Below are 27,676 nucleotides of genomic sequence, written 5' to 3'. Positions count from 1 at the left end.
TGACTTGATTGATTTGCCAATGGACGTCACTGCGACTGCGACATGGACGAGGCGGAACAAGAGAACCCCCGATATTCCGAGGTGGGTCCCAGGAAAGAGTCGCCATTGGCTACAGGTAGAATGGCTCGCTTGACCCTGGATCCAGCCGTAGCGTCGGTGGAACTCGATACTTTCTTCGGTACCTTAGGTACTTTCTTCGATACATAAGGTACTGAGACTTTGGTACCGTTCAAGGTTTTGGGGAACGCGACGCCTGCGTTTACTCGTGCGATTCCTCTGAATTTGCTCCAGACATAGACATCAATTGTTTGTCGTCCAGTCCCCTTCATCAAGAGCACCAAGAGCACCGAGCCAGAAGACTGGACAACTGAAGAAGACCAGAACAGGTACGTGAGCTCTCTTTGCATCGTTCGTCTTCCTAATTGATCCATATATCCCGCTGACCTTTCTTTACCCGTTACCAGTTCAGCCACCGACGACACCATGTTTAAAACGGGCGGCGGCTTAAACATCAACACCACGGCTGCGAATGCGTAAGTTGTCTCCTCGGACCTTCTACTGGAAGATTCAACTTCAACGAGCTGGTCTTCCAAACACGTCTCTGACCGTTTGTCTGTCTTTCATCTTCAGTGGCTCGACGCAGACCGGTGGTGGTCTCTTCGGCTCTTCCCAGCAGAACCAGGGCGGCGGCGGCGGCGGCGGCGGCGGCGGCGGCGGCGGCCGCTTGTTTGGAAATACCAATACCCAGCAGAACACCCAACAGACCGGTGGAGGTCTATTCGGAAGCTCGCAGCAAAATGCCCAGCAGAAGCCCGGCGGTCTCTTTGGCACCAGTCAGGCGCAGACAGGAGGTACCGGCCTCTTCGGAAGTACACAAACGCAAAACCAGAACCAGCAGACCGGCGGTCTCTTCGGTAACCAGCAGCAGCAGCAGCAGCAGCAGCAGCAGCCGCAACAACAGCAACCGCAGCAGCCGCAGCAGCAGCAGACGGGCGGTATGTTTGGTCAACAGACGGCGAACACGGGGGGTGGCCTCTTTGGTCAGAGCCAGAACCAAACCCAAGCGAAACCAGGTGGTCTCTTGTAAGTTTTCCTCTCCCTTCTTTCCTTGTCTTTCCTTTTTTCTTCTTTTCTTTTCTTCTTTTCCTTCTTTTTTCTTCTTCTCCCTTCCCGCTGACCAAACCCAGCGGTCAATCCACAGCCCAGCCCTCCACCACCGGCGGCCTCACCATGGGCCAATCCACCAACCAACAAACCGTCCCCGGCGTCCGCATCGACCTCGCCAACATCAAAGGCACCACCAAGTTCAACGACCTGACGCCCGAGCTCCAAAAGGAGATCGAGGCCTGCGACACCATCATCCAGACCTTCGCCCGCCAAGCCGACCAGATCAGGTCCTTCCGGGAGGGCCACCGGACCGAGCTGGACCAGCTCACCCACGACGTCGAGTGGCTGGAGCGCAAGTTCGCCGGCGTCAAGACCACCCTGGAGGAGGACGTGCAGATGACCGCCCAGCTCAAGGACCTCGTCAAGTCCGACGCCCAGATCGCCAAGGCCGCCTTCAGCGGCGCCGAGCAGCTCAAGCTCCCCGCCCAGTACCACACCACCTGGCTGACCGCCAGCAGGCAGCACCAGCAGCAGCCCGTGCCGCGTAGCAAGCCCAAGGGGGGCGCCGCCGCCGGCGCCGCCGCCACTGCTGCTGCTGCTTCTGCTGCTACTGCCGCCGCCGCCCCGGCCCCCGACGACGACGGGGAGCAGCCCGACCTGGAGGACTGCATTGCGCTCTTCTCCCGCGAGGCCGAGCGGCTCAGCCGGCTGCACCAGTCGCAGGTGCAGAAGATCAGGGAGCTCGAGCACCACATGCCCGGCGTGCAGAACGGCTTGTACGAGCGCATGTGTGCGCTGCGCGACGGCGCGCCGCAGTTTGCTGGGTTTGGGTTCGCTGTCGAGTTGCTGGATACCGTCAAGGCGTTGAATGATGAGATTGTGAGGGCGGCGGGCGAGATTGTCGAGACGCGGGAGAAACTTACGCAGTTGCAGCTGCGACCGCTGCCTCCAATGAAGTGAACATTGTGTCCTTTTTTTTCTTTTTTTTTTCTTTCTCGGTCCTTTTTCTTCTTTATTTTTTCTTGGTTGGTCTATTTGACAGCTTGGGCGTTGGGGTCATGGACTACTACGATTCGGGACGAGACCGGCATGGACGGAGGGAAATCAACACTCCCGATGGGAGGTTGTCAAAACATCAGGGCGATGGCATGCCACCTGCGGGTAATTAGAACCCAGTGATACCCCGGTGTATGCAGAGAGAATTGTGAACTGACAGGATCATTCCTGTGAAGACGTTGCGGCCTATCCCCTCGCATCGCGTTGCTTTGCATCAGCCACTACAGCCTATAGCACATCAAGTACGAGGCCCTGCATTGGAGATGGGTATCCCACGCGGTTTCCCATGCTCTTCTCTTCCTATCGGGTATCTAAATCGAGTCACCAAGCCCAATTTCTCTCTCTATCCCTGAACCTGCCTGGCCCGAACACCGGAGAACGCCCCCAAAAGACAAATTGCCGCTCCATCTTTTGACTTCCTTCAGTTGAATATAGAAGAACCGCGTAGGGGGATATCAGAATGCATCGCCCTGATCGTCATCCCCCACATCGTCGTCATAGTCATCACCACCATCAAAGTAGTTCTCGGCGTCATAATCACCCGCATCCTCATCATCATACTCCAAATCCTGGTCCTCCTCCGCCGCATTCTCCTCCTCCTCCTCCACCTCTTCCCCTTCACCCGCAGCAGGTTCCTCCTCCAACCTCTGCAACGCCTCCAGCGTCATCTTTGTCCTCACAGTAGGATCCCCGCCTACCGCCGCCGCCGCCGCCTCGTCCTCATCCTCCCACAAGCCACGACCGTCGGCGTCCGCCCCCGAAGAACTCACCCCGAAAACGTCCTCGGCGGTCGGCAAAGCCGTGATACGCGACAGCTGCAACCGCTTCTTCGTTTTCCTTCCCCGAAAGGCCGCGGCCGAGATGACGCCCCTTTCGGCATCCCGCCCCTCGAAGGTGGCGTGCAGCTCGTCCGGCACGAACTCCGGGCAGTAGGGCCGCGAGGAGAAGTCCGGGAGGGTGCGCTCGGCGCGGGCGAAGCGCTGGGAGTAGGTCGGCACGGCGGTGAACGGGTCTGCCACGGCGCGGGAGGAGCGGATCGGGTCGTAGGTGGTGGAGGAGGCGGCGGAGCGCTTGCCGCGGTAGGAGGCCGAGGAGGGGGAGACGGAGGTGGGGCCGGGGAGTTTGCGGGAGGTGTAGAGCGGTCCGTCGTGGAGTTGGCGGCGGAGGAGGAGGAAGGATTCGACGGTGCGGCGTTCGGTTGGGGTGAGGGGTTTCGCCGTGGGGGGGTCGTATGCCTGGGAAGAAGCGACGTTAGTTTGAGATGAAAAAGAAAGGGAGGGAGGGAGGGAGAAGGGGTAGGAGTAGGAGTAGGAGTAGGTGTAGGAGTAGGAGTAGGCGTAGGAATGGGGGTCGTTCATACGGGAAAGAGTTCGGAAGGTCGGGCGTCGAATTCTTCGTTTTCCCAGGGTAATTGGGGTCCGCCGCCTCTTCTTCCACCACGACCTCCTCTGCCACCACCTCCTCCCCGCGACATGGCGGATTCGACGTCGGGGTTAAGTAGGGATGGATGGCTCTTGCGGGGGAGGGAGGCGAGCGAGAATGCGACTGTGAGCTGAGCGCACGGGGAATTTGGAGCCGATGGAGAGATCGAGCTGGTCTCTAGTAATTCAGAAGTATGGATAGGTGAAAAGTGACGGACAATGAATGGCAAGCCAAGGCCAGACCAGAGATGGAGTCACAGGGACCAAAAGACGAGGCAAGCAAAAAAGGTGTTCAAGAAGGTATCGAGTCAAAAGCGACAAGCCGACAAACACAAGACGAGCAATGAATGCTTCGATTGATTTTTTGGCGGGGGGTGACGACCAGCTGTCAACACGCTTGCAGTAAGTCCGGCACCAGCTGGTGGAGAATTTGTGGTACTGGTACGTACTGGTACTGGTACGTACTGGTACTGGTACGTACTGGTACTGGTACGTACTGGTACTGGTATGGATACGCAGGAATGGAGAATGCGGGGCAGCTCCCCCTACCCCATATGCCAGTACGTACTCCGTAGCTACGCAAGTACCTACTTTCGTGCTGCGTACACAGATCAAAGTGGGGTGATGGTGATACGATTATCACTATAGGTACACAATGGTACTTCACTTTGCCTCGGAGCTCTTCTCTTATTACTTACCTTAGGTAATTAGGTACCTTACTTGGACCCCTCTTCTCTCTTCTCTCTTCTCTCATCTTCTTATTCCCTTTCCTCTTCTCCCTCCAAGCTTCCATCATCCTACTTCATACCAAGCACACACCTATATTCGACATTGACAGCCAGCGTTCACCCACCATACAGATTCCATTCCCTCCTATCCGTCCGCCGTCTACCATCATGCCGAGTACCGTCGTGCCAGTCCTCGGCCCAGATGTGGCCCCCATCGATGGCCTCGAGGACCTCATCGTTCATCTCGACAAGCTCGTGGCTGATCCCGAAACAAAGATGGATCCCAGGCTCTTCGATTCCGTCGAGCTTCAGTTGGCAGGTACGTTCTACATTCTCTTCCCCTCTTCCCCTCCGTCTCTCCCCAGGCCTGACCTCTTCCTCCCAGAATCCAATATCCCGCCTCTCCTCCCCTGCCTCCTCCCCAAACTCACCGAAGTGCTCAAAACCACCCCCCACGACCCGGCCGTCCCCGTCGCCCTAACCATCAAGCTCCTCGGCCCCGTCTCCTTCCCCCAGACCCTCGCCCTCGCCGATGAAGACTCCCTTATCGCCGCCCTCTCCTCCCCCGCCCCGTCCGCCAAGGCCCTCGCCATGACCATTCTCCACAAAGCCGCCGCCTCCCCCTCCGACGTCGCCCACCTGGCCGCCATGCCCACCCTGCTCTCCCACTTCCTCCACACCTGGCTCGCCACCCCGCAGGTCGAAATCGGCGAGAAAGGCTCCCGCGTGCTCGGCGACCTGCTCGACACCGACGCCACCTCCGAACCCCTCCACCGACCCTCCGCCGGCGCCGGCCCCATCACCATCGACGGCGTCACCTGGGTCAACGGCACCTCCAATAGATCCAATAACAACAACGCCACCGAGGCGAGGCACCTGCGCCCTCGCGGCACCGGCGCCCTTTGGAACCGCCTGTTTCACGACCCAACCCTCTACACCCACCTCTACGCCCTGCCCCGGGGGAAGGACACCCTCCCGGGAGCCCCCGGCCACCTGTCCGCCCACCAAACCACCCTCGCCCAGGGCCGCATCCTGCGCATCCTCCCCCGCCTGGCCGCCCTCGACTTTCGCGCCGTCACCCAACCTCCCCAGCCGACCCTGCCTTCCCCCCCAGCCGAAGTGGAGGTAGACACCAGTATTGGTCTTTTACAGTTCGCCGCCTTGCGCATGGTAGACAAGGAAGACGTCCTCATGCACCGCAACCTCGTCCATTTCTTCGACGGCCTGCTCAGCCTCCTCCGCCTACGCGCCGACATGGATGGTCCCGAGAAGGACCTCATCGTGCGCACCGCGTCTGCCATCCTGGCCGAGGCCACCGCGGACGATCCCGCCCTGCGAGACGCGCTGAGGAGTCTACCCGAGAGGACCGTGCCGGAGGAGGCGGACGGGCTGCGTGCTTTTGTCGAGCTGGTTCTGTCGTAGGTTGTTGATTTGTTCGTGCCTTTCTTTTCGCGTTCATCTCACCACGGCGCAAGAAGCAAGGATGGGGACTATGGCGAGGTGCTTCCGGATATGAACCAAGGCATAGAAACTCCACTAGACGCTACATGTACTACGAGAAGAAGATCGGCGTCGGTTTGCCTCACGGCTTTCACCTAGTTCGCTTGACCTACACAACTGTCCTGTCATTCCCACTTCCACTTTAGTATTTCCTTTCCATTTCGAGAGCACCATAACGGTCTTCGTCCTGTACTGTTTGTTCCATTCGAAGAGAACACAAGTCTAACTGGATATATCAACACAAAAGGTGAAAATTGGAAAAAGAAAACGAAACATAAAAAAAATAAGAAAATAGACGCGCATATGCTGTAGCGACGCTCGGTCGGGGAGACGCAGAATTGCCCAGTCACCATCGCGAACATTCTCCCCTTTTTGTCCCCCCTTCCAATCCACTGTCATGCAATAGTTCCCAGTTGTAACAATGAAAAGGGAAGCCCGCACTTTTCCGACAAGGTCAAAATCGAATAAAGGCGGCCAAGGAACGAGACATTCCCTAACCGCTTCGTCCATCCCCCTTCACCACACCCCATCAGCCACCCTTGGCCGTCGTATCGGCCGTCCTCTCCGTCGTCCCGCTCGCCACACTCTCCCTCCGCCGCTCGTCCTCGCCCTCGCCCTCCCGACGACCCACACCCATCCCCATCCCCTCGATGCCGAGCCCCACCTCGCCCACGCGCCGCAACACCAAGATGAGAGCGGCCCGCAGCTCGGCCGTCAGGTCCTTGGCCAAAAGGTCGACGACCATGGGGTAAAAAGCCTCCACATGCGCCGCGAACGCCTCCCTCGGAAACGCCGCGTAGCCCTCCAGCACGTCCACGACGACGGGCCGCCACGCGACAATGTTGCGCTGCTGGCTCTCCTCCTCGAGCGCCACAAAGTCGCCGATGATGTCCTTGCAGAGCGGCACCAGCGCCTTCTCAATGTCGCCGCGCGCCGCCGCCCGCTCGGCGCTGTTGTCGGCGTACATCCGGAACAGGATCGCCACGTACGTCGCCGCCGCCCCGGACTCCTGCTTCAGCAGGTTGGGCGCCTGCTTCATGAACCCTTCGCGCCAGAGCCGCATCCGCAGCTCCTTGTCCGCGTTGAACCGCCGCGCGAACAGGTACGACCGCTTCAGCAGCGCCATCAGCCGGAGGAGCTCCGGCGACGGTATCTCCGCGTACACCGCGTCGTTGCTGAACAGCTCGTTGACCGTCTCGATCATCAGCAGCTGCAGCACGCACCGCGAGATGATGCGGTTGAAGTAGCGCCGCCGCGCCGCCGTCACCACCACCGGTTGCTGCTGGAGCTTCGACGACGGCTTGTAATCTTCCAAGTGGGACGTCTGCTGCTGCTGCTGCTGCTGCTGCTGCTGCTGCTGATCCTGCTGCTGCTGATCCTGCTGCTGCTGATCCTGCTGCTGCTGATCCTGCTGCCGCTGATCCTGCTCTCCTGCCGGCCCCGCAGTACCGGCCGTCGTCGTCGCCGCCTTCGCCTCGTCTTCCTCGGCCGCCGCCGCTGCCGTCATAATCGATGATGATGACGTCGTCTCCGCATCGCCTCCGTTTCTGCCGACGCCGTTAATCTTGAGCGACTTCTCATCCACCATCGGCTCCTCCTCGTCCGCCGGGCTAAGGGGTCCCGCCACCTCGAACCCGGTCGAAGGCAGCTCGAGCGAGGCGGTAGAGTTGATCGTGGCAGGGGAGAAGAGCTGGTGTGCCGTCGTGCGCGCAAACAGCTCGCAGAACGCCCCGACGATCTTCGCCCAGTGCTCCGGCGTGAACTTGCCGACGTTCTTGAGGATGAGCTGCTGCAGGCAGTTGCTGCCGATCCGCGAGATCGTGTCGTTCTCCTGGCAGATGCAGAGCGCCAGCAGCTCGAGGAACCGGTCCAGCATGTACTCGAGCGCGCCAAAGTAGTGCGTGAACAGCGTGATCATGTTGCGCAGCGCCTGGATCATGGTCGTCGACAGCCACACGGAGAGTTCCTCGTGGTTCAGCGCGCTCGTAAGGTCCGGCCGAGACCGGAGCACCATGAAGATCGGGTACAGCTGCTGCCGCCACAAGATGTCCCAGAACTCGGGCGGGAACGCGCCGCCGTGCCGGAGCAGGGCCTCGAAAAAGTACTGGAGCGCGTTCGACCGCACTTCCAGGTCCTCTCCCGTCATGAGCACGTCGTGGAACGCGAACAGCACGGGGAACCAGTAGCCCTCCTCCACCGAGGTCCTCGACTGCGTGCTGCGGAGCGCTTCTTCCGACTTGGCCGCCTCCTCCTTGGAAGCCGACGGGTCCGACTTTTGCGACAGGGGACACTCGGGCGTCTTGAGCATGCGGGGGATAATGGACTTGATCGTCTCGAGCGCTTGCAGGCTCTTCTTCTGGAACTTGACGTTCTTGGAGAACTCGGTCAGGCAGACGATCAGGTCAGTGAAGGCACCCTGGGAGATGACCACGCCGAACTTGGTCCGGTACACCTGGCTGACGTTTTCGTACGCCAGGTTGACGATCGACTCGTGCGGTTCCCGTGCCGCCACCGTGAAGACGCCGAACATGGTCCTCCAGCCGGACCGGATGTTGTCGCCGCGGGCCTGGATCATCTGAATCAGACACCGCAAGACCATATCCTTGACGGTGACGTTCTGCGCGTTGGAGAGCACGTGCTCGAACGGCTTCAAAAAGTCCTTTTGGAACTTGAAACCAGGCAGCTCCTCGATCTCGAGAAAGTTCATCGACAGCTGCCGCAGCGAGTCGAGGGCGAAGAAGACGATGTTGGTGTTGTTGTGGCAGCCGACGCGGTTGAAGTGCTCGCCCATGACCTCCCAGATGTGGGTCCATTCGAACCGCACGCGCGTCATGTTGTAATAGGCAATCTCGACAATCTTCTGCAGGCTGTACGTCCGGGGGAAGTCGTTCGACCCGGACACGCGGATCTCGTCCCAGCTGACTTCGGTCAGCGCCCGCGTGAAGCGGACGATGGCCTCGCCCGTCAGGTTGGCCGTGTTGGCGAAGATGCGATCCACCGCCTTGACCACCTCGTCCGACCGGGCCTCCATGGCGATCTCCATCGAGAAGCCCTGGGGGCCCGTCCCGGCTCGAGGGCGGCCCGTAGTCCTCCTGTTCGTCTGCGTCGTCTGTTGTACCGACTTCCGGGAGTCGCCCGTGGTTCGTCTCTCGAAGCGGGCATTGGCCACGTCGGGGATCGCATTCTCGTCCACGCCGCCGGAGATGAGCTGGAGCCGGTCGAGCTGGCTGATACACAGCAGCACGTCTTTCCACGAGGACCCAAGCAGGTTGCCCTCGGTCTGGCCCAACTCCAGGAGCACCTTGAGCGCCTCGACGTTCTTCGCATGCATATCCTGCGGGGTGTTGAGGTTCGTCGCATTCCGCAGCGCCGACACAAAGGCCTCACGCGGGGTGGAGAGCTCGAAGAGACAGGCGATCTGGGTCGCCAGCTTCATGCCTTCCAGGCAGAGCTTGTTCACCTCCAAGTTCTGCGCCTTTTGCATCTGGCTCGACAGAGCGGAGAAGAAGGACATCCACGTCACGTCAAACATGGGCCCGATGTGCTGGAACGAGGTGGCCGGGATGAACCTGACGCCGGCGCGCTGCGCGTTGCGGCGTTGCGTCCTGAGGAGGTTCTTGAAGAGCTGCTCGGACCGCGACGCGATCTCGACGGACTGCTGGACGTACGCCTCCCGCTGCAGGTCGCGGCCCATGTTCGACAGGGCCTGGCCTAGCCCCGCCGCCAGCCCGGTGGAGGTGGGCGGGAGCGTGCCGGCGGCGGCGGCAGCTTCTCGCTCGCTCTTGAGAACGATTTCGTTCTTTTCTATCTCGTCATAGATGCCCAGGAGGTACTCGGGCGGGAGGTCGGCATTGTCGTTGATGCCCCGGTTGTTCTTGATGAACTCCTCCCTGCTCATGCGCTTGACGACCTTGTCGCTGTGCAGGTCCGTGTTCAGCATGATGACCGAGTACGAGAGGACGTAGGCGGTGTCGGCATTGGCGAAGGCGTTCGGGTTGCCCACGACGTAGCGGTTGGCAAACTTCAACATGAAGCGATCGATCTTTTGCGCCTCGCCGGGCAGACGGAACGACTGGAGGAAGGTTCGCAGAGCATCGACGAAGCGGGTTTTGGTAAAGTCCATCAAGTCGACAAAAGCGTGCATGATCTCGATGTTCTTCGGGTCGCCCTCGCCGAGGTACTCGCCGATCTGGGCCTTGTCCAGCTTGTCCTCGTGCAGCAAGAACCGGGCAATGTCTTGGGGGCGGCCGTCGCTGGGGATGAAGCCTTCCTTGACGAGCATGGCGATCCCGCGCTTCGGCTTGAAATTGAACTGTTTGATGGCATTGTTGAGGGCCGTCTTTCTCTGCTTGACCTTCTCCAAAAACGCCGGGTCATCCTCTAATGCCGGTGTGGCGGGCTGAGGTGGCGTGTCGCTGCGATGGTGACTCTCGCTCAAGCTGGGGTCGATCGAGGGCCGCACATCCTCGGAGGCGCGCATGTCACCATCCATGTCGGGTCGTAGTCCATCTGTTGGCGGTTTCGTATCCGTCCGGACCGAAGAGGACCACGCCACCATGGACCTTAGCGAGTCGAGAAGGGCATCCAGGGCAGCACGCTTCACAGCGTACTCCTTGGGGACGTCGGATTCCGGCTCCGCGTGGGGGACGATCTGGGCGACGGATAGAGGGGGTGGGAGGATGGGACGGAGCTGCCACTCGCCGGGCGAAGGGCTCTTGGATGCCTTCTCTTCGTATTGCTGTTCCTGCGCGGGCGTTACGGGCACCGCGGCGGTGGAGAACCTGGACAGGTCCTCGATGATGGTCTGGAAGATGTTGTCGACTTGTCCTTCGCAGTCGTAGTTGAGATAGATTTCGACGAGGCCTCTCGGGTCCGCGCAGAACCTATTGAGGATATGGATGACGGAAGTCTTCTGGGACAGAGGAGCCGTCCGCCTCGCCAGCAGAGCAAGGTAGATTTCGTTTAGAAAGACGGCGATTTCGAGCTGTCACGGGGCCAGAATGTAAGCAAGCTAGCGAAGCCTGCAGGTAGTAATGAAGGGTGGTGATGATGGTTACGCACCTTGAACTGCTCCCTCATATACTTCAGCACGAGCCAGAATATCTCACAACAGACGTCGAATATTTGATCGACCGAGCTGGCGCCGTTGCGTGTGATGCTCAGGCAAATGTAATACTTGATGGCTTGGATGAAAGTGGTCACCTCGTTATTTCGGGTGTTTCGGATGGTGCAAAGAGGCGAGGTGAAGACGGAGATGTTATTGTTCAGAAGGGTGTGGATGAGGTGGAGAGAGATGAGTTTGGATCGCATGGGCTGGCCGCGAAGGTCGTAGAGCTGGTCGGCGGGAAGGACCTTGGTGGAGAGGTTGCAGAAAGAGCGGAAGACGAGGTAGGCGTCCCGGATATAGACTTCGTCCTCAACATCGAGGTCGGCCGTGTCGGCCGTGTCGTCTTCTTCTCGGTGGTCGGGGGACGACGAGGCATAGGATTGCGTCGAGACGGACCGTTGCAAGCCGTTTGCGGGCTTCAATCGGGTCACCATGGTCGGGCCGTCGCCCAGAGCCGAGTCGTCGAAGCTCTTCCTGGTCTCGAGGTCCTTTAGGGTGAGCTTGCTCTTGTTTTGTTCCTGTGGGGGAGGTTCTGCCAGGTTGTTGTTCGTGTTTTCTTCGCCGGGTGCAGGTGCGTCTGCAGGTGCGCCTGCATGGGCGGCATCACCGACATCACCAACATCGCCAACATCACCAGCATGCCCGTGGTCTGCTTCTCCTTCCATGGCGTCGGCGGCACCATCGGCAGAAATATCGGCCGTGCCGTTGACCGATTCGGTCTGGTCTGATGTCGGGTCAAATGTGATGTTGCTGGAACTATGCTTGAGCCTAGCCAGGTTCATGCGCGCCTCCTTCATATGTAGTCTCGTCTTGACCCTCTCGAACACGGTGCCGACCATCTGGGTGAGGGTGCCCTGGGCCATCTGCTGGTTGGCCGTACTCCTGGAGAGGAGGAAAACATTGTAGACCTGGCGAACGGCCTTGAGGAGGCCGGCGCCGTGGACGACGATCTTGTCGTTCAGGACGGCCACTAAGAGGGACTTGACAATCTGGAGCTGGATCTCGACGGGGGTAGTTTCGCCCTGGAAGCAGTCGCAAATGGTGTCTATGGCTCGCTCGATGAGGTGCGCACGCGGGGGTTCGGCACCCTCATCTTCGGCGGAACCGGTGCCGGTGCCGGTGCCAGTGCCGGTGCTGGTGGGAGAGGCAACGGAGAAGCGAGAGTAAGAGATGAGCTTGCCGATGCAGTCGAGGGCGCCGGTGACGAGCTGCGGGTTGCCAGTTTTGGTGGCTAGTTGGAGGGGGGCAAAGACGATTTCGGGGTCCGGCAGCTGCGGGTCGGCTTCCTTGATTGCGTCGAGGGTCTTCTGGAGGGATTCGGATAGCTGCTTGTGTCGTTGGGCATCCCTGGAGGCAGCGATGGCCTCCAAGGAGGACACCAGGAACTTGAGAGAGCTCATGGCGGAGCGCAGCGAAGTCTAGCTGCCATCCGTTGTGTTGATTACGATGGCGGCGTGGTAGAGGAGCTGGATGCAGGATGCGGAGGAACGCGATAGGTATTCCAATCGAGAAAGCCGGAAGGAAACGATTAAGTAAAGGAAGAAGAAAAAGAAAAAGAAAGACTGAAGGCAGTAAAAAAAAAATCTATGCTTCCCCAGAGAGCATTGGCAAGGGAAAAAGAGGTCAAGGACGATGCGTTGATGGTCGAAAGAAGCTCCAAGGAGAGGTCGAGAGGTCGATTCTTCGGAGCCTAGAAATCTGGCCAACAATGATGAATGCCCGGAACGGGTCTCGTCAATTTCTGGAAAAAGGATGGAGACCCCCCTGGCACGTTAGGACGACCGATGCAAATGCCTGTGAGTGGTTAACAAGGACGCTGACAAGCTTGTCTTGGACCAGGGGGTGGGTGGAGGCGAGTTGAGGAGGACACAACGTGTGCCTAATATGAGTGCGAGATGGGGAAGGAAGTGGAGGACGTGAGAGGTGGCGTGGATTGATATGGGGTCTGTGCGGACAGCTTATCTAAGAATGCCCTGAAACTAATTAGTACATACGTACCTGTCAGCCTTGGCTGAGTGTGGAATTTGGTACCCAAGGTACCTTAAGGTAAGGTAAGGTAGGTAATTAATTGCCTTACCTAAGGTACCTCATCCTGGAGTAACCAAATAGTTGAAAGTTGTATCGACACCACGAGTCTTACGGTGGGCCTTCATCCCGTTTGGGTATCGAGTACTCTATGCTCAGTAACATGTACGTGTGAAGAAATGTAACACTTTATGAAGCTGAGGCTGTGGTTTCGAGGTATACCCTCCCCTTGTAGCCAAAATTCGTAACCAAAAAGTTGAAGCCACAAAGTTTCCCGGGTATCGTCGAAACGTACCGATACGTACAGAGTCTCAGGCCCAAGATTGAAGGTTTGATGAACAACTCGTTTCTCTAAAAGCCTAGAGCAACTGAGATAATCTCAAGGCTTGTAAGAGGAAAGACAAAGACATGGGTAACACGCATGTCGTAACCGCCACAGGGAACTTAAGCAGCGACTCTAAAGTTAATTAGAATGTGTCTCTTACTGTTTTATAGGTACCTAGACTCTTTTTTGCTCCCAGGCAGCGGGCGGTGGTGGCGGCTTCGTGGATGTCTCGTTTTGCCTCCCTGGGAGACGGCAAGCTTGGTTTCGACAATGACAGATGCGAGTTCTTCCAGGAGTCGAGTAGTTTTTGGTTCCTCTCCTGCTACAAGCTGGATCTAACCTCGCAAATTATGGGTGTTGGCAACAGCAACACCTACTTCAATTTGAGTAGCAAGAAAAAGGCCGCTCTTTGGCCCCTAGGTGGTATATCATCTGTGATTACCTACTGTTCGGATGATGTGGTTGGTGTATCCTCACGAGCCCATGGTTTTGGGCGTCGTATCGGTTTTCGTTGGCTTGCCATGCCTCGCACACTCTCACTGTCATAAAGGACGTTGTCTTCTTCTCTTCTTTTTCGCACCGTTGGGATGGTCGGCCTTTGTTTTTTTTTTCCTTTTTCTGTTTCCCTCGATTCCATGCATCGTGGCTCCAGGGACTGGAGTAAGAACAGCACAGCGTACAGCGGGTATAACCACGGGTATAGCATTACAAAGCACACAGCGGCACAAGGTAAAATCGACATCACGTGACAGCCCCACCAAATCCTCTAAATCAATTCGCGACTGGAGGGTCCGCCATCCCGTCCGGGTCCACTCAAATTTTCAATCCGCCCTTTTTGTCGAGCCGCACTAATGCCCTAACAGGCTTAGCGTGATTAGCTCCATCGGACAACGGAGCTCAACGCAAAAAATCCACCCCCAACATTAAACCTTCCGTCTCCTCGACGCAAACCATCACGAAACAATAATCCCGCGCCGCCTTCTTCGCCCCCTTCCGTTTTTGTTGTTTCGCCATCCCCAATTCGTCTTCAATTGCTTTTGGGCGGCTGTTGTACGAAGCAAAGAACGACTCTTATTCCAAGGTCTTTGTTTCGACGTTCCCCTTTGCCTTTTCGATTCTTTTACGCCGGTCTCTTTTGGACCTCTTTCTCCCCAAGGACACCTTTCTCCTAATCCTTCAACCCCTTTTCTCCCTCCCCCCATCTCTCAGAATGATTTCCACCGTACTACGAAGGGGTGCCCTCTCCCAGGGTCTCCTCCGGAATGGCCTCTATCAGACGATCCGCCTCTACGCCTCGTATCCGCCGCACACTGTCATCAAGATGCCGGCGCTATCGCCTACCATGACGGCCGGCGGTATTGGCGCTTGGCAGAAGAAGCCCGGCGATACCATCGCGCCCGGTGAGGTGCTTGTTGAGATTGAGACCGACAAGGCCCAGATGGACTTTGAGTTCCAAGAGGAGGGTGTCGTTGCGAAGCTTTTGAAGGAGACTGGCGAGAAGGACGTCCCCGTTGGCAGCGTATGCAACTTTCTCTTTTTTTCTTCTTTCTTTTTTCTTTTTTCTTTCTTTTTTTCCCTTTTTTTCCCCTCCCCCCCCCTTTATATCTCTCTCCCGTTCTACCTCATCCGCTCCTTCTCTTCAATACACTGGCAATCTCGAGAACAATTCATCTAACTGAATAACCTTCGTCTAGCCGATTGCTGTTCTCGTCGAGGAAGGCACCGATGTCAGCTCCTTCGAGGGCTTTACCGCCGCCGATGCCGGAGGCGACGCCCCCAAGCCCGCCGCGAAGGAGGAGAAGACCGAATTCAGCAGCTCCCAGCCCGCGCCCGCCCCTACCCCCGCGCCCGAACCCGAGCCCGCTTCCCAGTCGACCGGCGGCCTCCTCGAGCCTTCCCTTGACCGCCACCCCAACGCGACCCCGGCCGCCATCCGCCTCGCCAGGGAGAACGGCATCAAGGTGGACGACGTCCAGGGCACCGGAAAGGGCGGTAAGATCACCGAGGAGGACGTCAAGAAGGCCGTCGCCTCGCCTGCCACCGCCGCCTCCGCCCCCGGCGCCACCTACGAGGACGTGCCCATCAGCGGCATGCGCAAGGTGATCGCCTCGCGCCTGCAGGAATCCGTGCAGAACAGCCCGCACTTCTTCGTCACCAGCTCCATCTCCGTCAGCAAGCTCCTCAAGCTCCGCGCCGCCCTCAACGCCGCCAGCGAGGGCAGCTACAAGCTCTCGGTCAACGACTTCCTCATCAAGGCCATCGCCGTGGCCTCGCGCAAGGTGCCGCAGGTCAACGCCTCGTGGCGCGGCGACGTCATCCGGCAGCACAAGACCGTCGACGTCTCCGTCGCCGTCGCCACCCCGACCGGCCTCATCACCCCGATCGTCACCGGCGTCGAGGCCCGCGGGCTCGAGTCCATCTCGGCCCAGGTCAAGGCCCTCGCCGCGCTGGCCCGCGACAACAAGCTCAAGCCCGAGCAGTACCAGGGCGGCTCCATCTCCATCTCCAACATGGGCATGAACCCCGCCGTCGACCACTTCTCCGCCATCATCAACCCGCCCCAGTCCACCATCCTCGCCATCGGCAGCACCAAGAAGGTCGCCGTCCCCGCCGAGAACGACGACGGCTCCACCGGCGTCGAGTGGGACGACCAGATCAAGATCACCGGCAGCTTCGACCACCGCGTCGTCGACGGTGCCGTCGGCGCCGAGTACCTGAAGGAGCTCAAGAAGGTGCTTGAGAACCCTCTCCAGCTTCTTCTATAGCCGCGTCCTATCGCTGTTGTCGAGATCGGGGGGTTGGGTGAAAGGGGGAAAGACTGTTTCCACAGCGTCGCGCTCTCGAGACTATAGAAGGAAACGGGGGGAAAAATTATTCTTGCGGCGAGGGGGGGAATAGCTGGAGTTGCTTTTTTTTTTTCCACCCGTCGGAGTTCTTCTACCTCTACCTCTCAGACATCCCTCACATTTTCGAGACTGGGATATTTGGAGCTGGGAAGAGTAAGTAACCCTCACCTTCCCGGCTGCAGATGGGGAAACGAAAACGAAAGGGGGGTGTCCAGCACCTGAGTCCCGTGTACAGTTGCGTTGATCTCTCTGTCAGTCAGTAATGCTGCTTTACCTCGTCGGGTTGCAGGGAACGGGTTTTGTTGTCTTGTACATTGAGTTTCCCTTTTGCTTCCCTAGAATACAGGCAGTTGCCAATTTTTTTTTTTCATATCCAATCCTATTTATGTTTTCCCGACCGTGTTCTCTCTCCTCTTCGACAGATGGGCTTGTCACACTGCTCTCTAGGACCCAAGTTAAGCGTATGATCCGTTTTCATATTCTTGGATGAAAAGGGCCTCGCACCAAAAATTGCCATTCTGCCATTCTGACAAGACTTACAACTTTCTTACAACTTTCTTTTTATAAAAAAGCCCAGATTTACATTGTTTTCATCGTCCTGTGAAATAAAGCCACTCTCATATTCCTCTAGAGTGTTACCCATCTGCCAATGCATGGCGTACTGTGTCATCAGCTAATGTCTACAGTATGCAGAATTTACGGAAGATTCAGTGACATCTATGAACTATCGAGGGATCCATCCTCACGAGGTATAAGCAACACCTTGCATGTTATTATGACATATTGTGGTAACAAAACGTCCTCGTGGAGCAGCGCCAGTAAGATCACAAAATAACCAAGAACACTCAAAAGAATCTATGCAGTCGCTCATTATTTTTTATGTTACACGTCCATAGTACCCGAACCATCCAAGCCGCTACGCCGCCCCAAAACCCAATGGTGTAAAGTAACGGGAGAAATGAATCAAACAATCCAAAGCTAGATGCGTGTACTCCAGACCCATCCAGCAGTGCTGTGTCACGTTTCCTAGTCAAATAATTTCGTATGACGCCGCCATTGTTGTTCTTACTACCCGGATCTCCTTCACCCAGATTGCGCCTTGACGGCGTTGGTCGGAGTGTATCCGTCAGGGACAGTCCGATCCGGGATCGACTGAATGAGGTTGAGGAACCACATGATGAGAAAAATGAGGACGATACGCGCCTGGGGCGAGTAGGCAATGGACCGCATGGTGGGGATGTACTTGGTGCGGCGCCATCGCGAGACGGCGGATCGAGAAGCACCAAGCAAACCAGCACGCGAATCGTCTTCAAACCCCTCCTCGTTCTTCTCAAGATCCGCCGCCGTCGATGAGTCGGGAGAGGCGTGATGTCCGCCATTGTCCGGCGGCGTGGGAGTAGTCAACAGAAGCTTGACGAGATGTCCCGTCGCCGTCGCAGTGATGGAGCTCACCCAGATGAAGACGGGGACGACCACCACGAGCGAGCGCCAGCGATCGCCCAAGATGGTGTAGTCGCCGCCCCCAAACAGGCCGTCGACGAGCAAGACGGCCTTGGTATCGGCGGCCAGGAACATGTGGAACTGCAGCGTGTAGGTCTCAAGCGAGCACTTGCCGAGCCAGGCCATGGCGGCAGAGTAGTAGTTCCGCACAGGGCCCGAGACGTTGCGCACGGCGATGAAAGCAAAAATGGGCACGAAGGCGGTGTACGGGTGCCAGTGCCTGTAGTCGGCGACGGACACGGACACGGAGGCGTATGAGTAACCGCCAATGACGGCCGAGCCGAGAAGAGCCATCGCCCAGCGCAGAGGAGCGCGGACGTCCTCCTTCAACTTGACGTAGGCCAGGGCTGCCAGCATGCCGGTGTAGACAACGAAGAGGTCCAGGGCGACGCGATACTCCCACTCCTGGACGCTCCACTGGATGTGGAAGACGGTTCGCAGGACCCAGAAGGCCCAGCGGTTCAGAGGGGTGGCGAGCATGGTGACAGCGACCAGCACGGCCGAGATGCAGGTCTTGGCGAGGACGAACTGCGTGTCGTCGTTGGATTTGTTCCGGACGGCGAGCGTCAGGTAGACGATGAGGAACCAGAAGCTACACAGCGGCGAGAAGTAGTAGAACATGTAGTCCGTGTTCATGAAGTAGATCAGTGTACACGGGAGAAGGTTGAGGCGAAGCAGGACGGAGGCCACGCGGTGGAAGGAGAAATCCTTCTTCTTGAGGAAATAGGTGGTGTGTCCGTATCCGGTTTGGAAGAGGTAGGCGGCGACGCAAAGGCGGACGAAAATGTAGATGCTGGACGAGTGTTTGGCCGAGGTCCAGTGATAGATGAGGATGAGGGCCTGCATCCAGCCCTTCCACTCGTCGGTCTGCTCACGGGAGAGGAATGGCTGGTCGGCTTGCTTGGTCGGGTCGACGGCGGCCGGGTTATCGGCACCCCCACGGCGGGGAGGGGGCGGCTTAGACTTGCGGATGGTGATGAGGGCGAGGATGATAGAGGGTACGGAGAAGACGATGAAGTCGGTCCACGACCAGTTCTTCTCCTTCTTGGCGAACAGTTGGGTGCGGTCGGCGTAGAAGCACATCAGCACGGCCATGACGAAGGCGCCGGTGTCCATGCCGAGCCAGGACCAACCGACTCGGGGCTTCCCTTGACGCGTCACAACGAGGTTGGCAGTGTCGAAAAGGACGCAGGCGGTTAGGTAGATCATGCCGGCGGCGACGAGGATGGTCTGTGTCAGGTTCTTATTGCCGTAGTCGGTACAACAGGTGCGAGTGTATGGGTACCCCTGGATGCGGTCGAGGACGGCGTTGCAGCGCAGGTTCAACAAGATGTTGGCCTTGGTTTCCGCGACGCCGTCAGTGACGTGGAAGCCGGTGCCATGGGGATCAACAAAGGTGTCGTTCTGGTCCTCGACGGTGCCAGCAAGGGCCCAAGCCAGGTCGAGGTTATAGTCGCCTTCAGAGATATCGGTGGCCATCCAGTTTTGAATCTCCTTGACCTTACTACCCATAGCGAGGCGTTCTTTGCGTTTCTCGGCGTCGTCACCGGTGTAGTAAGGTCCAGATGGCGGAGCGAAGAAGACCTGGTTACCGATGCCATCGATGGGATGCATGGGCTCCCTGAGCCAGTCCCGCCTGTTGCCAATGGCATCGGAGACGTTGCGCATGGTCTCGGCCTCGGCCTCCACGGGATCTTCGTAGCCATTGCTCGGTTTCGTGAACCAGGCGCCGACGCCCAGCATGACGAGGGCGGGGCCCTCCTGGTCGTCGAAGGATGTGGGCGGGTTCTTGTGTTCCCGACCAATAAGTTCGACCTGCTCACCGAAAGCCTCGTAAGGTTCTTCGCCGGCGATCTTGAGGTAAGGATTCCAGTGCTGCTGGATCTGGACGCCGTGGTATGTCAGGTTGAAGGAGCGGTGGATGTCCATGTGCTTATGCTGCCAGACGGCCTCATCGCGTTCGAGCTGTTGGAGAAGGACGGCAAGATCAGTTAAAAGACTCTTTACTTTGCCAAGGTGACGACTGTGGCAAACGACGGGGGCTGTCGAGACTGGGAAAAGCGGTACACTGGATCTCGCGCAGTGCTGTACAGTATAGTATACACTACTATTATTCTATTGTATGGGGAGTAGATAAGGAACGTGACATACCAAACGACCGAGACCAAAGGCGACCTGGCGCGTGGTCGAGTCGCCACCAAACAAGGCATAACGGCCTTGGAAGCACTGACGGATGTCTTCCGAAGAGTATTGGTGAAGGAGGCAGCCATCGACTCGCCAGTTTTCGAAAGGTGCACGACTGCCGTTCTCGTCTGGGGGATCAGCCCAGTAACCCGAGTTGAGCACCGGACGACAGCGGTAGGGGTCATCATGATGGAAAAGAAACGTGCGGTGGGCGATGATCAGGACGAACAGAGCGCCAGCGACGATGCGGAGAAGCCTCGAGAAGAGCGACTCCATGGTGGCCGGGAAGTAGTCGGTCTTGGGGTCGAAACAAAACCCAAAAGATCGTGATCTACCAACTCCGCCTTCGTGGAGGATATCTAGATTTCATGCGATCGTTTCTTATTAGCTGGCCCTCGGCCCGGGGCAAGGTGTGCGCATGAACAAGCAGGGGCCCAGGAACGAAGAACGCCAAGGCGGGTTTATTCTGCAACGGTTGACCGTTGGAACGGCTCCTAGCTCGGGACGACGCTATACTAAAATGACTAGGTAAGAAAGGGGTTCCCGAAGGAAATGGGAAGATTCAAAGAAAGATGGAAAGGAAAGGAATAGTAGGAACAGTCAAAGGAGAAGGGCGGAATATTAAGGTAGCGAATGTGTGGTCGAAGAGACGAAGGGCCAAAGAGTCGAAGAGAATGGAAACGTAGTGTTGAGGAAGGAGAGACTAAGAGTGAGGCCGGTCAGAAGAATTAAGCCATGTACTGTCCCTGGTAAAGGAAGGAATATGGGCATATACGTTTGTTATGTAATTTCGAAGTACTTCGAACGGACTCAAAAGATGAAACGATAGAGGCAACGCAAAACTGGGAAAAGAAGGGAAGTGGGGGGGGGCCTGAACTGAAGGCAAGAGAAGGCGAAAGCAGGGAAGTGACGAGTGACGAGGCGGGGAGGGACGGAGAGCGACGGGGACGTATCCCGTAACCAAGGCGTTGCGAGTACGGATACCTACAGGTATTAAAGCTACCTTATGCATTATCTGTGATGGACAAGTCGAGATCGACAGTCGTGTCTCCGTTGAAATGCGATGAAATACACTGGATTGCCGATCTCTTGCTCTTACGCCCCTGACAGCCAAGCAACACAAGCCCATTAGTCCAGGGGGATCGGCGGCTGACGTCGTCAGCCTTCATCAGAATTTTTATTGTCCAAGGCTTCATCTTCATTTTTACTTGCTTGTCACGGAATGCAAACACAATATTTTGCACTGTAAATACATATTATCTCTTTCTCTTTCCCCGCTAATCGGAGAAAGGGAAGAAAAGAAGGGGGACCAGGCGAGGAGGCCATGGCGACGTAAAAGTGGCGAAGCAATTGGACTTATTCCAGTCCGTCTCTAGTTTCCGGGGCTAAAAGGGCCATCGATCCATTCCTCCAGCTGGGTCGCATCAGAAGAACCAAGGTTGACTAAAATTGATTAAGCATCACTTTAGAACGGGAAGTTCCATGATTGTCCAGACGGTGACGGATGAAGGAAACGGGAACGAACCCCCAGGGGATAATAAGCAGTATGTAGTAAGGAATCGCCGACATGGCGGTCCTCTTCGCAGCGTAACATACGGTACACGCCGGGAGGGAAAAAGTACAAAGTAATAAAGATTCCCTTCTTCGTATGGCCGGGCCCATTTTAGCCAAAACATTGTTTTCTTCTCATCTTCATCTTCCCCTTTTCCGGATCTTATTGTTCTCCTCGTCCTGTTTCACTCTTCCGAAAACCCGGCTTTCGGTTCCCGGATCACGGCCTTCACGGTCGCTGGTCGTGCTCCTTCGTCCAGTTTTGCCCGGCTTGGCTTTTCCCGGCATTGGGGAATTCGGTGCGGCGCAGTTTGTTGCCAAGATGAATTTGTCTCTGGGTCGATCGATTTTTGCGTGCTTTGCCGACGATGCTTATCGTCCTTTACCGTCTCACGTGACAGGGTTTCAATCCAAAGACCAAACCCCTTCTTTTTCTTATTCCTCACTAGTGCTTACTCAGTACTAAGGTCAGGGATGCGGACCAAGTTTTGAGTCCAGTGTCTGACGATGGGCCTGCATCTCTTGTTTCTCTCATTTGGTCAGGGAATTGCAAAGTTTTCGTGCCAGTAACACGAAGCGTCCTGACCTATTAACATGCGGTAGAGGACGAAATATTAGGAGTGGGGAAATAGAACCAAACGCCATAGCAGGGTATACCGTTGCCCCCACCTCACCACCTAATAACCCTTTGAGGGAAAAACTCATCAATCAACTCAAGGTAATGCGGCTTCAGTTCCTCCACAGTAGGCGCATCGTCGCTTTTGCTGTACAGATCATAAGGGTTAAACGCCCGAACAGCATCCAGCAGCTCCTGGTCGCCCTCGCGCATAAACTCGTGATACGCCCCCTCGCGGTGCCACGCGTAGAAAGAATGGTACCGAATCATGGCCAGAGCCTCCCTCGGCAGCCGCGACTGGCGCGCGCACACCTGGTACATGTACTCATCGTGTCCCCAGCTCATAAGCAGCTTCGCAACCCCGCACCCAGGCGCGTACATGCCAAACTGGGTCGAGTAGACCGGGTGCGACGCGTCCGGGTTGGCAGAGAACGTCTCGGGCAGGACAATGCGGTCGTCAAAGGCGCACCCCACGGGGAACGTGTCGCCCACGACGTCCCACTGGCCCTCGGCGCCGTAGAAGTAGAGCAGCTTGCCCAGGTCGTGCACCAGACCCGTGACCTGCATCCAGCGGGGCTTGCCGTCGCGTCGCATCGCCTCGGCCGTCTGCAGGAGGTGCTGGATCTGCGACAGCTCCGTGTCCGGGTCCGACTCGTCCACCAGCGTGTTGAGCTTCTCCATGGCTTCCCAGATGGTCATCTCGTCGCGCGGCGGCGACGTGTCGTCGATGGCGAACTTTTCCCGCGCTGCGAGGTTGAAGTCGACGGTTTGCTTTCGGTGCTGCTCTGCGTAGAATGACTTGACTCGCTCGCATGCTTCCGTGTATTGCCGGAACATTGTCTTGTCCTTGTCGGCGTCGAACCGGGACTCCAGGTGGGAGGCCGTCTCGGTAGCTGCTCGTGGGTATTTCTTCGCCATCATCGTGGGCTTCTTGCCTTTGATCATGTTGACTTCGTCGATGAGGTCTTCCGTCGCCTCGAGGGCCTGCCCGCCGACGGGGCCTGTGTGGAAGAAGAGCCTTGCTGCCGTGACCATGATGGACTGAACTGTCGAGCTTTTGGCGACAAAAAGAAAAAGAAAAAAGAAAAGAAAAACTATGACTGGGCTGCCTTGGTATCACTTGAAGATCAAAAACCTGGGCATTAAACGACGCAGATGGCGGCAGGCGATGGATAAGGTGAAGATGACAAACGTGCGTCAGCATAAAAGACTGACAGTGACCACGTCCCTGGCTCTTATAGCCTCACAGAGATCACCTCACCAGACTGCGGCGAACGAGAGAAAAGATAAAGGAAAAGAACCTTTGAAAGACTATCCCCAGTCAAACCAGTGGGATCGTCAAATGGGGAAATCCAAGGTCTTCATTGGCGGCAATAATCGCCCCTATGACGACGGCGACTAGCCGATTGAAACTTCCTGGGACATAACGCCGGTGTAAACAAGGTGTATTACGGCGCGGTGTGTGTTCGGAGAACAGGATTTGTCGGGGTCGACGAAGTCATATGTGGGAAGAAGTTGGGAGCTAAAATGCCAGGCGCCGACGATTCATTCTGCATATTTCGGTGAGTGACGAAAGGGGTACCGTAAGAACGGAACAAAGTCAACTCCTGGCTACACCGCTTCTGGTACTACTGCCCCATTTCCCTACCACTGTGATTAAAGGCCCGGAAGGGTAGCTGGAATGTACCTTCCGTACCTTCTTCGTATTCAAGAAATTGTTGGGTGAACCATCTTGTTAATTCAATACGAAGACCAAAGTCGCTACCTCGACTTTTTAGAGGTATGACCATTCCGTCGGTGGAAGTGACTTCACCTAGCATCGTAGCCGTGTCAAGGTAGCTTGTGTACCTACCTAATTATTCCCATCGCAAATCGTATCAGGCACTTTGGCCCGTGGTACCTGTAATGCGTACCTGAGCGGGTCCTGTTCTCCATCCCAAGTCCACCCAAGTCCACCCAAGTCCACTCGGATCAACATCACGAGACAACAGAGGTGGGACTTTTCTATTCACTTTTTTTTTTTTGGTCTTCTGTTTACCTGGCATTTCTTCCCTTTCTCTCCTATACACTATAGCATACTACCGTCGTGCCCCGATTGCTATGGCACAATGACTTGGGAATTTGGACAAAAAGCCCAGGGTCAGCCAAGTCGCAAAAAACTATGACTCAAGTACCTTAGGGAAGCTGCTAGATTACAAAATCACAACGCATATTACGACTACCTTATGGTATGTACGAATATCATCGATCGCATATATAATATACACCACTTCCATGAACCCCATCATCTTATCCAACTTTCCAACCCGGTAGCCAGCCACGCAAAGCGGAAGCGACATGGCGCGTGCCACCATGGGTCCATGATCGCCGTGATGAGGACGGATACAACTCGCAGCCCTTTTCCGTCGCTGATGTCGACGATCATAGGGTGGTCGTGCGGTATATTATGGCCCCGAGGTACTGGGTAACGGACGACCCTGGAAGTTCCAAATCATCTGCGCACCACGCGGCAGCGGAGATTTACCCCGGCACCAGTCCAACAAGTTTCCCTCGGCACTCTTCAGTATACTTACGCGCCCGTTGTTGTTGTTGTTGTTGTTGTTGTCGTCGTCGTCTTCGCAGAGGGGCCCGTTATCCGCCCGTGGAAGTTGCTAATTAGACCCTCGCCCGCGACATCCTCCTGGAACACGTCCACCTTGGTCTTGTCGAACTTCCGAGCGCTGACCTTGTGCTCGAAGAGAACGTCGAGCTCGGCGAAGGTGCGCCCGCGAGGTTCCGGCAGCCGGAAGAAAGCATACACGAGACACAGGAAACACAATCCGGCCTGTTTTTTGTCATTTGTCAACCGGAGATGATCAAAACGGGGAAAAGGAAGGGCTACTGTGTATAGACTTGCTTACCCAGAAGAAGCCGGCAAAGTTTTGCCAATTCCACGCTGTGGGGTTCAGCATGTACGGGGTGATGACGTTGTTGACGATGCCCACGACGTTGCTGCCAACCAGTCAGCTGAGCCTGTCACTTTGAATCGGACGGTGATGAGGGTGATGTGGACAATGGGGAAGAGGACTCACTAGAGGTTTCGGCCGAGTACGACTGTCTTGATCTGCAGCCTACGAGACGGCAGCTCGGCGACTAGCGAATACGTGATGGTTCCAACTGTGAGCTGATAGAAGAGGGCCCAGGCGATCATGATGCTGCCGGTCGCCATGGCGCCCTGATCCCGGTTCGACGCGGGGACGAGCCCGAGGAAGCCCATGATCAGGAGCATGGAGAAGAGGCCCATCAGGCCACCAATATACAACCGTCTACGACCGATGCCCCACGACATGAGGCCCCACGCGCCAAACACGCCGACCATGTTGATGGCATACTGGCCCATGGCGAAACTGTACGCATTCTCGGTGGAGAGACCGGCCTGCGTCAGGAAGTACCTGATCGACAAAGCTCGGAATTAGCATCGACGGAGGGACGAAAAGTCGCACCATGCAGGGGCTCCGCCGCACGGTGACAGTATACATCCACGTTAAGGATAAGGGGACAATGCTCACGTGGAATAGTTGGAGAAGGAGTTGCCGCTGAGGTTCTGGGTAGCCCAGACGCAGCAGACGATCTCGGTCCGGCGCAGGTCGATACCGCGGAAGCAGTCCCAGTAGGACACGCCGGAAGTGATCTTCTCTTCCAGGGCGGCCGTGTGCACCATCATGGCGACCGTCTCGTCGGCGTCAAAGTCGGTCTCGTCGTTCTTGCTGGTCAGGCGCAGCAACGACTTTTTGGCCTCGTCCAGCTTGCCCTTGCGGACGAGCCACCAGGGCGACTCGGGGGCGAAGAAGACGCCGAGGATCAGAGGTACGGGCCACATCCACTGCAGGGCGTAGGGGATGCGGAACGACCATTCATCCTGTCTGTCGATCATGGATGAGATGACGCCGACGCCGATGAGCTGACCCAGGCCCCCTGAGGTGAAACGGTCAGTACTAATTTCCATTCGTCTTTTGAATTCATCCATGGCGAAGTAACGTCGAACGACCGATGGGGGCTAGACTCGATGATGAGTGGCCTGGGGAGGTGGAAATACGCACAGCAAAAGTTGACATAGGTGGTCAGGTGGCCACGGAGGGCAATAGGGCAGACCTCGGAGGCGTAGGTGATGGTGAGGGTCTGGAAGACGCCCCAGGGGAGACCGCAGAGGATTTCGGCGACCAGCAAGGTCTGGACGTTCTGGGCGGTGAAAAAGATGGCGATGAAGCCGGTGAGGCAGACGAGAGCGGTGATGACGGTCCAGCGGTAGCCGAAGCGTTCGGAGACGTAGCCGTTGATGAAGAGGCCGATGATCTCACCGACAGCTACGCCGTTGGTCAGACCGGCCTGCCAGGCGGCGGAGATTTCGTACGAGCCGTTAGGCTGGAGGTCGCCGAACTTTTGGTTGAACTGGGGGAAGGCGAAGAAGTTGGAGACGAGGGAGATGTCATATCTGCCCGCGCAGGTGTTGCCTTATTTTTAGCATGTTTTGGCCATGGGGAGGAAAGTAAACAAGAATAACAAACAATAAAATAAAATACAAAAATGAGAGAAGGGAAAAGCAAACGAATGAATGAATGAGTGAATATCCCGCCCAGGACCGTCCAAGACCTACCCTTCCATGACGATACACGTAGAGATGAGCATACTCCAGCCAATGGCCTTGGGATACAAGCGGACACCCTGAAGCAGGGTCATCTTTCGCTCCTTGTCGGAAGCGGATTTCGCATCCTGAACGAAGGCGGCGGACAGCTTCGGGACGTGGCCATGGTCGTGGTCGTGGTCGTGGTCGTGGCCGTTATTCTCGTCGTGGGACGGACGGCTAGGCGCCGGAGCGACGACGTCTTGGCCGGATTTTTCGGCCATGATGAAAAAAACATCCAAAGACAATATGGAATGAAAGGTGAATTGGCCGGTCAGAAACACACCCAAGTTTGAGACCAGACAACTCCCCCCCGCGGAAAAAAAAAAAAAGTCGACGAGGCGGAAGAATGAATAAACGAGGCTGTACAAATACAAAGTTGAAAAGAAATAAAACTTTCGGGGAAGAATTAGTTGAAGTGCCGGGCGGGCGGTTGCGTCCTCAAAGTCCTCAAATGTGGGACGAAAAGTACAGTCAAGTTCATGTACCAACACCAACAGACCGGGCCAAGATTCCAACAACTCCACGGGGTTGAACGTAGATCACCGAGGGGAACCCGGGGAAGCGACGGGAACAGACAGAAACCGACACCGGGGACTTTCACTCTAGGTAGTGATTTTTCTCCTTTGCCCTTCGCTGGACACTGAACCCCAGGTTATGCTTACGGAGTACAAAAATGGTGCGTTCGTTCGTCGATGGTTGACCGAGGAGAACATTCGACGTCTACCGAGATGAAATAGATACATGATAAGGTAGGGAGTTAAAGTTACATCTTACTTCCCGAAGACCAAGCCGGCACATGGACGCCACAACCAGCTTTGACTTCGTAGGTACCTTACCTTAGTCTTATCGGCTCCCCAATATCATCCTACCTAGGTACCTCGTTAGGTATGTCCCCAAGTCGTTCGAGTATTTCAACCCGGACCGGTGCTTGGCCCCCAAGGACTTTTAGTGGACATTAGAGAAGAGGGGAGGTTGGACGAGAGCTGGGGTAGACCGTGCAAAGCAATCATACCCGAGAACCCCATGCAGGCTGGCACCTTATCACCC

At 56.7% G+C, this 27,676-nt stretch overlaps 12 protein-coding genes across 12 annotated transcripts; 6 read left to right on the top strand and 6 right to left on the bottom strand.

Annotated features, from left to right (window-relative positions):
* Positions 1-42: 42 nt before the first annotated feature.
* Positions 43-2,067, top strand: SODALDRAFT_335879 (hypothetical protein; the record flags this gene model as incomplete). Its single annotated transcript, XM_028612550.1, has 4 exons — positions 43-81; positions 320-390; positions 631-995; positions 1,202-2,067. 4 exons carry the CDS (start codon positions 43-45, stop codon positions 2,065-2,067), a joined length of 1,341 nt encoding a protein of 446 aa, XP_028469767.1.
* Positions 2,068-2,618: 551 nt separating this feature from the next.
* On the bottom strand, positions 2,619-3,637 carry SODALDRAFT_318745 (III, C31 subunit of DNA-directed RNA polymerase; the record flags this gene model as incomplete). Its single annotated transcript, XM_028609399.1, has 2 exons — positions 2,619-3,398; positions 3,524-3,637. The coding sequence occupies 2 exons, from the start codon at positions 3,635-3,637 to the stop codon at positions 2,619-2,621; spliced, it is 894 nt and encodes a 297-aa protein (XP_028469766.1).
* A 675-nt stretch (positions 3,638-4,312) lies between these two features.
* SODALDRAFT_4235 (hypothetical protein) lies at positions 4,313-5,836 on the top strand. The gene is made up of 2 exons (XM_028615358.1): positions 4,313-4,631; positions 4,698-5,836. The coding sequence occupies exons 1-2, from the start codon at positions 4,481-4,483 to the stop codon at positions 5,732-5,734; spliced, it is 1,188 nt and encodes a 395-aa protein (XP_028469765.1). The 5' UTR covers positions 4,313-4,480; the 3' UTR covers positions 5,735-5,836.
* SODALDRAFT_4232 (hypothetical protein) lies at positions 5,836-6,257 on the bottom strand. Its single transcript, XM_028615357.1, has one exon. It carries the CDS (start codon positions 6,172-6,174, stop codon positions 5,938-5,940), a length of 237 nt encoding a protein of 78 aa, XP_028469764.1. The 5' UTR covers positions 6,175-6,257; the 3' UTR covers positions 5,836-5,937.
* On the bottom strand, positions 6,106-12,707 carry SODALDRAFT_374347 (transport protein sec71). Its single transcript, XM_028614669.1, has 2 exons — positions 10,874-12,707; positions 6,106-10,796 (listed from the first exon to the last, which is right to left on the bottom strand). The coding sequence occupies exons 1-2, from the start codon at positions 12,317-12,319 to the stop codon at positions 6,342-6,344; spliced, it is 5,901 nt and encodes a 1,966-aa protein (XP_028469763.1). The 5' UTR covers positions 12,320-12,707; the 3' UTR covers positions 6,106-6,341.
* SODALDRAFT_374346 (hypothetical protein) lies at positions 12,469-14,121 on the top strand (the record flags this gene model as incomplete). Its single annotated transcript, XM_028614668.1, has 5 exons — positions 12,469-12,715; positions 12,759-12,792; positions 13,466-13,810; positions 13,922-13,945; positions 14,022-14,121. Exons 1-5 carry the CDS (start codon positions 12,628-12,630, stop codon positions 14,119-14,121), a joined length of 591 nt encoding a protein of 196 aa, XP_028469762.1. The 5' UTR covers positions 12,469-12,627.
* Positions 14,122-14,479: 358 nt separating this feature from the next.
* SODALDRAFT_318742 (pyruvate dehydrogenase protein X component) lies at positions 14,480-16,034 on the top strand (the record flags this gene model as incomplete). The annotated part of the gene is made up of 2 exons (XM_028609398.1): positions 14,480-14,788; positions 14,964-16,034. The coding sequence occupies 2 exons, from the start codon at positions 14,480-14,482 to the stop codon at positions 16,032-16,034; spliced, it is 1,380 nt and encodes a 459-aa protein (XP_028469761.1).
* A 1,164-nt stretch (positions 16,035-17,198) lies between these two features.
* On the bottom strand, positions 17,199-20,569 carry SODALDRAFT_341578 (Cas1p-domain-containing protein; the record flags this gene model as incomplete). Its single annotated transcript, XM_028613043.1, has 4 exons — positions 19,767-20,569; positions 18,174-19,580; positions 17,766-18,143; positions 17,199-17,723 (listed from the first exon to the last, which is right to left on the bottom strand). Exons 1-4 carry the CDS (start codon positions 20,073-20,075, stop codon positions 17,199-17,201), a joined length of 2,619 nt encoding a protein of 872 aa, XP_028469760.1. The 5' UTR covers positions 20,076-20,569.
* A 767-nt stretch (positions 20,570-21,336) lies between these two features.
* On the top strand, positions 21,337-21,918 carry SODALDRAFT_4199 (hypothetical protein). The gene has a single exon (XM_028615355.1). The coding sequence runs from the start codon at positions 21,448-21,450 to the stop codon at positions 21,814-21,816; it is 369 nt and encodes a 122-aa protein (XP_028469759.1). The 5' UTR covers positions 21,337-21,447; the 3' UTR covers positions 21,817-21,918.
* Positions 21,919-22,020: 102 nt separating this feature from the next.
* SODALDRAFT_248038 (DUF706-domain-containing protein) lies at positions 22,021-22,959 on the bottom strand (the record flags this gene model as incomplete). The annotated part of the gene is made up of 1 exon (XM_028607405.1): positions 22,021-22,959. A coding segment is annotated over one exon (939 nt), but the record flags the coding sequence as incomplete, so codon positions are not given.
* Positions 22,960-23,062: 103 nt separating this feature from the next.
* SODALDRAFT_374342 (hypothetical protein) lies at positions 23,063-23,447 on the top strand (the record flags this gene model as incomplete). The annotated part of the gene is made up of 2 exons (XM_028614667.1): positions 23,063-23,158; positions 23,231-23,447. 2 exons carry the CDS (start codon positions 23,063-23,065, stop codon positions 23,366-23,368), a joined length of 234 nt encoding a protein of 77 aa, XP_028469757.1. The 3' UTR covers positions 23,369-23,447.
* Positions 23,448-24,101: 654 nt separating this feature from the next.
* SODALDRAFT_391021 (maltose permease MAL31) lies at positions 24,102-26,850 on the bottom strand (the record flags this gene model as incomplete). Its single annotated transcript, XM_028615244.1, has 6 exons — positions 24,102-24,790; positions 24,867-24,957; positions 25,038-25,397; positions 25,515-25,920; positions 26,046-26,437; positions 26,600-26,850. The coding sequence occupies 6 exons, from the start codon at positions 26,848-26,850 to the stop codon at positions 24,536-24,538; spliced, it is 1,755 nt and encodes a 584-aa protein (XP_028469756.1). The 3' UTR covers positions 24,102-24,535.
* Positions 26,851-27,676: the final 826 nt, after the last annotated feature.

Source organism: Sodiomyces alkalinus, assembly GCF_003711515.1.
Source record: "Sodiomyces alkalinus F11 unplaced genomic scaffold SODALscaffold_1, whole genome shotgun sequence".
Lineage (NCBI taxonomy): Eukaryota > Fungi > Ascomycota > Sordariomycetes > Glomerellales > Plectosphaerellaceae > Sodiomyces > Sodiomyces alkalinus.
The sequence above is the reverse complement of the archived record's forward strand: the minus strand, read 5'-3'. Positions and strand labels throughout refer to the sequence as shown.

Coding starts and splice junctions, on each gene's coding strand:
- SODALDRAFT_4199 (XM_028615355.1), top strand. CDS start 21,448: ATGGCCGGGCCCATTTTAGCCAAAACATTGTTTTCTTCTCATCTTCAT.
- SODALDRAFT_374347 (XM_028614669.1), bottom strand. CDS start 12,319: ATGAGCTCTCTCAAGTTCCTGGTGTCCTCCTTGGAGGCCATCGCTGCC. Junction 10,797..10,873: donor ATATGAGGGAGCAGTTCAAG/GTGCGTAACCAT, acceptor GCCCCGTGACAG/CTCGAAATCGCCGTCTTTCT.
- SODALDRAFT_4232 (XM_028615357.1), bottom strand. CDS start 6,174: ATGTTCGCGATGGTGACTGGGCAATTCTGCGTCTCCCCGACCGAGCGT.
- SODALDRAFT_4235 (XM_028615358.1), top strand. CDS start 4,481: ATGCCGAGTACCGTCGTGCCAGTCCTCGGCCCAGATGTGGCCCCCATC. Junction 4,632..4,697: donor CGTCGAGCTTCAGTTGGCAG/GTACGTTCTACA, acceptor TCTTCCTCCCAG/AATCCAATATCCCGCCTCTC.